Source organism: Formica exsecta, unplaced genomic scaffold (assembly GCF_003651465.1).
Source record: "Formica exsecta isolate Colony F162 unplaced genomic scaffold, ASM365146v1 scaffold933, whole genome shotgun sequence".
NCBI lineage: Eukaryota > Metazoa > Arthropoda > Insecta > Hymenoptera > Formicidae > Formica > Formica exsecta.
The window spans coordinates 206,526-215,541 of NW_021853700.1; the positions used below are offsets into that span (position 1 = coordinate 206,526).

Here is a 9,016-nt window from a genome sequence, read left to right on the forward strand (position 1 = left end):
CATCCCCAAATTATGACTTTTTTTTAACTGACAGTAAATGCAATCCATTGCATAAAAAAGAAAAAGAAAGGAAAAAAAATGATGGCGAGAAATAGCGCCTATAAGATAGATTGATCTACTATAGGATCGATGAACAAGTATAGCCTATTGAAAATCCAGTTTAGTAATGGGAAGAAACGGTGGCACGAATATATATATATATATATATAAATATAAAATAAATATGATTGAGAAATTTCTATATATATATATTTGAGCTATCGCTTTTGCGCACGATAATCACTATATAAATAAATCACACACGATCTGCACACGCGATTTTCGAGTTTCACTTTAGTATTTTATCAATTTCATCATTACCATGATCTATTGTGGAGTCGTTGCAGTAATGATCGCGAACACTTTTATCGGCAATCAATCGCCGTTTGCGATTCGTCGACGATGAAATGGACATTTATATGCAATCTTCTTTTCATCGAAAGCGTATCTCACGGAGAAACGTGATGCAGTTCACGGCCGATGATCACTTTCGCTATCCTTCCGGTGATATGCTTCATCTCTTGATCCGGAACTGACGCTGTTTTAGAAATTATGGGGTCGATAAACCATAAAGAGATATTGCGCGGCCAAGTTCAGTGTCGCGGTGAAATTATTTCTTTTGCTCGGTAATTTATGCTCTATTGAAGAGTATCTCTGATATTTCTCTAATATGTTCTTCTTCTGATATTTTTTCAGGAAACGCAAGGGTCTAAAAAATTACTAATCCAATTGAAGAGAAATTACATAGAAATCTACGATGACAACTACATGCCTTCAATAAAATAAAGCATCAAGCAGATTATAAGCAGGTAATAAATATTTTTGTTAAATAAAATACCCGAATTAAATTTTTTTACATTGTACAAATATTTAATTAAATTTAAATTTCGGATGTTGTTATCTTTACGTCAAAAACATACTAATTAAGTTAATAGTGGTAAAGAATAAGAACATTAGGTATCTGAATATTAAATAAAATACACAAACAAAAGTTGTAATTATATAATTATCAAAAATTAATAGTATGATTCTACACCTTTTATTAAAAATTTTATAAGGCTATAGAAATAAATATATTTTTGAACAAAAAAACGACAAAATGTTCAACATTGCGCGATTTAATATAATTCATTCCCCAATATAATAAAAATAATTATTATACAGCTATTACTCAAACATGATGACATATATAGGATAAGTAATAAAATAAAAGAAAGACTTTTATATAAATGTAAATTATAGAAATAAAAATTTATTATAGAAATATTGTACGCATGATAACTATAATATGCAAATTTAAAGAATGCAATTTACATTTCAATTACGTATTTCTTCCATTTAAATAATTAATTTTTATGTCTGAACAAACGAGAAAATATTGCCTTAATTTGCGAATCATTAGAAGAATGATATTAAAAGGTGGGGTTTATTGAGGAAAGGGAAAAATATATTGAAAAACAGTCTTATATATATTCGTACGTGCATGCGCGCACGCATGTCATTTATTACAGATAAACATAATAATGTCAACCATATTATGTTACATGACATATTGTGGCAAGAAGTATCTAAGTGTGCTTAAATGAATTGTAAACTAATGACAATCTAGTGACTCTTTTCTTTGGGTTTTGTTACTCGTAGGCGAATACTACATATTACAATGTACGAAAGTACGTGTTATCGATTCATGTCATCGTAGCTGGTATCATCATCATCATCTTCACGATGCTTTGCTTCACGATGATGCGGAATTATTTTATAGATTGTGTGCGTATGCTTCACATTTTTCACTCGATAGGGAACATGTATTACCACCTTTTTCCTAAAACAAAAAAAATGTTGCAAGATTTTTTTTTTACAAATTTTTCCGTATATCTCATACATATCTCTCTCTCTCTCTCTCTCTCTCTCTCTCTCTCTCTCTCTCTCTCTCATAATATTTCATATATTTGTTTCTCTTATATTGTGAATACTTACGATTCGATCGATTGATGCAACAGTGCAAGACTTATTAGGAACAAGATGGTGTACTGCAACAAACATAAATATCAAAATACATTATTATCACATAATCCAGTTACTTTGTGAATATTATACAGTCTTCTAAGCCAAATAAAAATAAAATGATAGAAATATCACATAATAACCAAATATTGAGTTAAAAATTGTAAAATTGAGAGAATAAATATTATTCAATTCAATTTAATTAAAATAAATATTTTAATTTAAAATAAAGTTTAAATTTAAAATAAATTTTAAATTAAATGTTGAATTTAGTTAAAATTTAAATATATAATAATATAACGAAAACATCTTACCAGGAACTTGTTCATTGTGAAAAACTTATTTCGTTTCTACAATTGTTTCTCGAAACACTCCAGCCGATCGAGAGATACCTTCTATGAATCGCACAGCTATAAAGCAAACGTTTATATAGTGCAAGCAGCAACTAACGGGAGGGAGATGCATAGTATTTCACGAAACTCCTCCCAGCATGCACTCAATGCACTATCACTTGTGATTATCGCTCTAGAATACCATAAAACATCCTTTTGCCCCTGGATTTTCACCTGGAAAACATTTTTCACATCAATATGTGGCCTAGAAACATAAAATGATAATTCATCATCTTTCAATATATTATCTGTATCAAATAACGATACTCAAACATATTTATTCTAGAATTATTTATTTTTGATATCAACGTTCGCAATAAAAAAAATAAAATTTTATTCACGTCATGTGTGTTTTTATCTATGAGAAAAAAAATTTCCGTTGATAGCAGACGATGTGTATAGAAATCACGAGCCTTCGCAAACTGCAATTTAGCAGAGGAACGGATATTGAAAAAAAACGTGTTAATCTCCTTGAATCGTAGCACGTTGAGGATGCAAACAACAAATCCGTCTAATCAAACGCAGTATGACGTACCAATTAAAAGTGATATCTCGGCATAGCGCTGGAAAGCATCGTAAGAAATGCCATCTACACGCGTGTGCAGATATATCGCGTTTCTGCGATTAGTAATTTTTATCCAGCGCCGATTCCGGCCGAGGAAAAAGAAGAAATGGACGAGAAGATTGCCGCGGCGTGACCGTCTCGGCTATCGTGATCGTGTAATCGTCGGCCGCGTTGATTTCACGGCCACATTAATTTCGAGCGGGTAAAAAACCGATCGATACGAGGGCCATAATCGTATTGTTTGGAAAGTACGTCGTGTTTAGCCCTCGCGTTTTTTCTCCTCGATCCTATCGACACGCTCAACATATCGCTCGATCTATGCAGTTATTTGTTGCGATTAATGTTATTTCTTTCTCTTGTAGTTCAAATATATTTCTTTTTATATCAAAGCTCTAATTACGTGGACATTTCTTATTGGTTTTGTTTGTGAGATATTTGTCATGTCCCTGATAATCGCAAGTGTCTCGTATTTTGTACAAAGAACAGATAAATACGTATAAAATTTTTGTTTGATTAGCTAAAATAAGATATCTAACCTGGATTATATCCTGAATTTTCTATTAGTTTTCTTTCGTATAATATTTTCGTTTTCACTAATATTACCCCATTTTTTCCAAATCGCTAATTTTTTCTCGCTCGCTTTCAACGTGAAGATATTAATATAAACGTTTACGTTTAACGTTAAAAACGTTAAAAACTATATTATAAATGTATCTGAAACCCTCATCAAAACTTTCTAATACTGCACACTATCTTGAGCGGATTCCTAATTGCAGTTTAATAACAATAATAGCGGCATCTTTTACTCATATTACTTTCCCATTCGTCATGCAATGTATAACCTACGTCAATGGAGAATAATTAGAAATTAAAACAAACCAAATGTGAAATATTATTTATTTGTTTTCAATATATAAACAATTGGCGGATTAGATTGAAATTACAATTAAAAATACATATTCAAGATATATTGGATGATTGCATAAGTTCGTGCCCGATTTTCATAGACGGCATTAAGTTACTGCATGGCGGAGTTCTATTGTTTTCGTGTGGTAATTGTTGCTTACACCGAATAGATGACATTGTCTTATGTCAATTTAGCGTCAGACATTGTTCAGATAAGTCCATTTGTGCATAAGAAAAATCATTAAAAATGGAGAACGAAAAGGTGCATTTGCGGCATGTAATGTTATATGAATTTCGGAAAGGCGTGAGTGTTGGGACTGCACAAAAATATATTTAATAAAATCGATAAAGCTTTGAAAAATAATATTTATTAACGACAATTTTTTTATGTGTGAGATAATATAATACATATATAAATGACATGACTCACATATATCTAATTTATATCTAAGTTAATATCTATATTTAACGTCATTTCGGATACAAAGGCTGTTTTTGCAACGTAAATGCATCCGATATCTAATTTTTCATCGCATAGATTATTTTAATCGATCAGTTGCTACGCAGAATATAGACACACATATGTATATATACACACACACATTCATACATGTAGACATGTGGACATACGCGTGCAGACAATCTTTACGATTTTTGCATAAAACATAAAGAGTCAAAAATCGTTTTGGAAATACAGTTACAGTCGTTATTCGCTATAAACGAACGCGTGCAAACGCATAAGAACGCGGGTCGATCGTGCTTAAAGAAAGAGAACCACGTTATCAATATAAATAAAGCATCAAGTGGTGCTCGACTTTGTTTTCGAAATCGTTCTCGAAAATTTTGATTTTCTCGCGACAGTCGTTCTCTTGGTCGTACTACTAATTGTCGGCTTCTGCGTCGTGACCGTCCTTCTCGTAGTATTATTCAATTCCGGTCTCTTCATTATATGCATCGTTTTCTTCATTATCATAGGCCTTTTGGGTACCTCTTGTTTTCTCGCTTTATTGCTCGATACAGAAACCTTGGTCGCGCCGTTTATCAACGATTTCTCGGTCGATTTACTGCTCGATTTTTCGATCGTACTGCTCGATTTTTCAGTCGTACTGCTCGATTTTTCGGTCATATCGCTCGATTTTTTGATCATACCGTTCAATTTTTCGATCGTACTGCTCGATTTCTTAATCGTATCGCGTGTCGTCGATTGCGTTACATTACTCACAGTTGGTTTAATTATGCTTGCTTGGGTCGCGACTAATCTCTCTGCCATACTGCTTATCAAGACGTTCTCGATCGCTTTGATTAGCAGCGCCGGTTTCTTCGTCGTCGTGCTATCGCTCTTGATTACTTTAATCAACAACGTCGATCCTTTCGACGTCTCGTTGCCGCTTATCGATTCAGGACTCTCGGTCGTTATTATCAACGGCAATGATCTCTCCGTCGCGTTCGCCGTTGGACTCTTCGCGGTGGCATTCGGTTGCAAAGTTTCGATCGTGTTACTCGTTGTCGATTTCACCGTTATCGATTCACTATTGACAGCTGATTGCATCTGCTTCTCAACGATCCTTACGGTAGTCTCGGAACGAGGCGTCGATACGATCGTGGATCTCGATTGCTCGCAACCGTTCTGTTTTCCCGAGGCGGTCGAACATCTCGGATCTCGAGCAATCGAGCCGCCGCGATGTTTACTATTTCGACGTGACTGATCGACGCCTCCTCGCGAGGGTTTCCTCGTGGGTCGATTTTCGAAGAGTGGCTGTCGTTCCGTCGCAGCGATCTTCGCCAGCTCGGCCTCGTACGCCTCATGCCAATCCGCGTTCTCGTGCACGAATACAACCGGTTGCCATCTCTCGCGATTGTTATCGAACCCGCCGGTGATCTCCGCGCTCTTCTCGAAACTCGACTCGCTCTTCTCTCGCTTTGACTTACCCCATATCACTTGGGACGCTGACTCGCCGCTCGTACTTGACGAACCCGCCGTCTCATGCAGGTTGTTGTAACGCGGCTGTCGGATCGCGGTTATCGTATGCTCGAACGATCGATTGACGTGATTCTCCGGTCGATAGCCGGGTAAGTAAGATGGTGGATCTATGATTTGAAGCGCGTTGTTAGAACTCGCAGCGGTCTGAGCTACACCGGCTTGCTTCTCGTAGGAGCTCGGCGAAAATGGAACGTTAGTCGGACTCTCATAAGAGCCCGAATAGGCACTTGGCGCGTTGAAAAGATCGTTTTGCTTTCCGTAAGAAGTCGCGTAGGAACTCGGAGCGCTGTTAAACTCGTTTTGACTTTGATAAGAGGACGAATAGGAACTCGGAGCGCCGTTGAACTCGTTCTGATTCTGATAAGAGCCCGAATAGGAACTCGGAGCTCCGTTGAACTCGTTCTGATTCTGATAAGAAGATGAATAGGAATTTGGAGCTCCGTTGAATTCGTTCTGATTGTGATAAGAGGCCGAATAGGAACTCGGAGCGCTGTAAGAGCTTGGGTAGAATCCGGAAGCTGAGCTAACAGCGTCGTTGTGCTGCTCGTACGAGTGCGAGTACGAACTAGGACCGGTGAGAACGTCGCTCGGCGCCTTGTAAGTGTCCACGTAAGAGCTGGTACTGGAACCGGAACCGTGTTCCATCGATGCGTGCGGATACGGAGCGACTTGCCGAAGAGGCAAACGGTGCGTGCTTAATTGATACCAAGGCTCCACCGAAGGCCTCTTCAAACCATCTCCACTCTCGATCGGCATCGTTGCATTTTCCTTCTTGAGTAGCTCCTTCACCTTATTCATGACTTCCTCACCCGCTGCTTGATACTGATAGTACGAGGCTGCCGATTCGCTCAACAATTGTTGCTCGTAATTCTGAAGATTTATTCGCGTGTCCGTCAAGTGATTCTTATCACTCTCCGACATTATCGTTGCGTTCGAAACTACCGCGGGCGAGGAACTCCCTTTGTTTTCCTGATCCTTCGGAGGATTCTGCGATGGGTTCTTGGCCAGTGGTTTGGTCGACTGCAATCCTTTAGCATGGCTAATGTTTCGAGGCGGATAAACCACGCGATGGCGATTAGAAGAGGAGGCGTACAACGCATCGCCTGACACTACGGGATGTATTGTTACGGGATGAGCATGATTCAGAAGCGTGGCGATGGGATCGATGACTGAAGGAATCGGGATGAAGGGATTATATTGCTTCTCCGCATCGATCACGGGAACCGCTAACTGCGTGACGAAGCGCACCATCACCTTGCTCGAATCAAGCGGTTCTATCAGTCGCAAATAGATCTTGCGCTTGGATCCGGGCATCTGGATGGGCACGAGCGGACCTGGTTCGTTCTTCGGAGGGTCCAGCAATTGATGTAGGATGTCAACGATGGAGTCGAAGACATTCTTCTTCCTAGTGACGCGAAACACAGGTTCGATGCGAATCGGTCCCTCGTCGTGAATTATCTCGGGAATCGAGTCCAGATGATTATCGCTCAACTCGTACGTCGACGATCCGACGATCGAGCGGGTCTTGACATGTTTTGTCGGATTTCTCGAGCGGCTGCGATTATAGCGATGTTGTTGTTGTTGTTGTTGTTGTTGTTGTTGTTGTTGTTGTTGTTGAGGTCCAGATTGAAACTTGTGGTTTTTCATGGGCTTGTCGATTCGTGTCTGCGGCTGAAACTGTCGCGACTTGGGGAATATGTCGGGGTAAATTTGAGGGGTGGGATTTATCTCTCTTCTCTCCGTAGCATCTTTAACGGCCAATTCCTCTCGCAAACTTGCAATCTTTTTTATCCTGAAAAAGTCAATTGTAAATTATATGCATGCATTTAAATATGAGAAGAGATGCGATTGAAAAACGCGAAAAGACAAATTAAATATTGAAAAGACAAATTAAATTTTATTTTATATAACTTTATTAAATACTTTTATTGTTATATAAATCTAATTTGACGAAATAGTATAATTACAATATACAAAAAATAACTGCAAGAAAAACTTATTGTTTTAAAAACAGAGACAAGAAAGAAAGAGAAAAGATCTGCCCAAAAATTTGCTTACCTATTTAAATGTTTGATCTCCTCAGTGGATACTGTTGATGACAAACATGCGCACACCTACATATGAATATACAAAGATCATATATATAGAATAAAATATATTTTTAGCACTACAAAGTATCGTTTATAATAATTAACAACTGTAACCGTAAGAATTTCAATTATTTGCTCACTTATCAATCTTTTCATGCGAAAGTTTAAATTGATCTAAATAATGTTACCATCTCGCGTTTACTTTGCGTTTCAAAGACCATTAATAAATTATATTAGCCGCAATTTTTTTCTTCAGCACTGGATGTGGATGTGCAAGTGTATCGCTAATAACTTTTTAAACTAAAAAAGAACTATGTCTCAGCCTGATTAAAATTCTTATAGGCTCTTATATCCCATATCCTTCTTTTCAATTTTTGAATGGATCGATGGATCGAACGAAAAAAAATTTGCACAAGAAATCCATATTGATTGGATAACAATCTCGGCGAATTCACATTAGATAATATTTTTCATTCACTTTTCTCACTGCGAAGACAATAATTCTCCGACGAGCTGTCTTCACTCACCGTAATGAAACACGTGAGCTTCATATCGCGTAGTTCGCACGAAATCCCGCTCACCTCGCCGATGTTCAAAGAGACTGTGGTGCGGCGATATTTAGCCACCTCTTTTAAAGCTTCTCCCATAGAGCGGCGTCCGTACCAAAGCGTGTGCTTGATAACGCATCCATAGGCGTGTGTGTAATCCTCCCCGCACGTACCCACGCCATTATGGCGGCCACAAACACCGGAGAGTAATTAGTTCCTCTTTGTTTCCACATTATTATTATGGAAGGATATCGCATAGTTTCTAAATTATGATCGAACGCTGCAACTAGTAAATAAATCAGCGAGTCATTGATCTTTGTTAATAAATAGTAAATAATGTTTATAAAAACATTCCTCTTGGAAACAGTACTTCGCATGAAAGAAAATTTCGGGAAAAATTTATTCCCGATTTATTCACAATTGTGTGTATTTATATTTGAAATAAATTTGAGGTTGAAAGAGTTTTAAAAATTATATCTTAATTATAAAAT

The 9,016-nt window shown here is 37.4% G+C and overlaps 1 protein-coding gene across 1 annotated transcript; it reads right to left on the bottom strand.

The window, feature by feature from the left end:
• Positions 1-4,331: 4,331 nt before the first annotated feature.
• Positions 4,332-8,559, bottom strand: LOC115245285. Its single transcript, XM_029823532.1, has 3 exons — positions 8,505-8,559; positions 7,946-8,001; positions 4,332-7,679 (listed from the first exon to the last, which is right to left on the bottom strand). Exons 1-3 carry the CDS (start codon positions 8,526-8,528, stop codon positions 4,706-4,708), a joined length of 3,054 nt encoding a protein of 1,017 aa, XP_029679392.1. The 5' UTR covers positions 8,529-8,559; the 3' UTR covers positions 4,332-4,705.
• Between the last annotated feature and the right edge of the window lie 457 nt (positions 8,560-9,016).

What these genes read in the sequence shown, in the direction of transcription:
- LOC115245285 (XM_029823532.1), bottom strand. Translation starts at nt 8,528, where the DNA reads ATGAAGCTCACGTGTTTCATTACG. An exon ending in AGCTCACGTGTTTCATTACG is followed by an intron (nt 8,002 to 8,504) that starts GTGAGTGAAGAC and finishes ATTCATATGTAG; the next exon opens with GTGTGCGCATGTTTGTCATC. An exon ending in GAGATCAAACATTTAAATAG is followed by an intron (nt 7,680 to 7,945) that starts GTAAGCAAATTT and finishes TGACTTTTTCAG; the next exon opens with GATAAAAAAGATTGCAAGTT.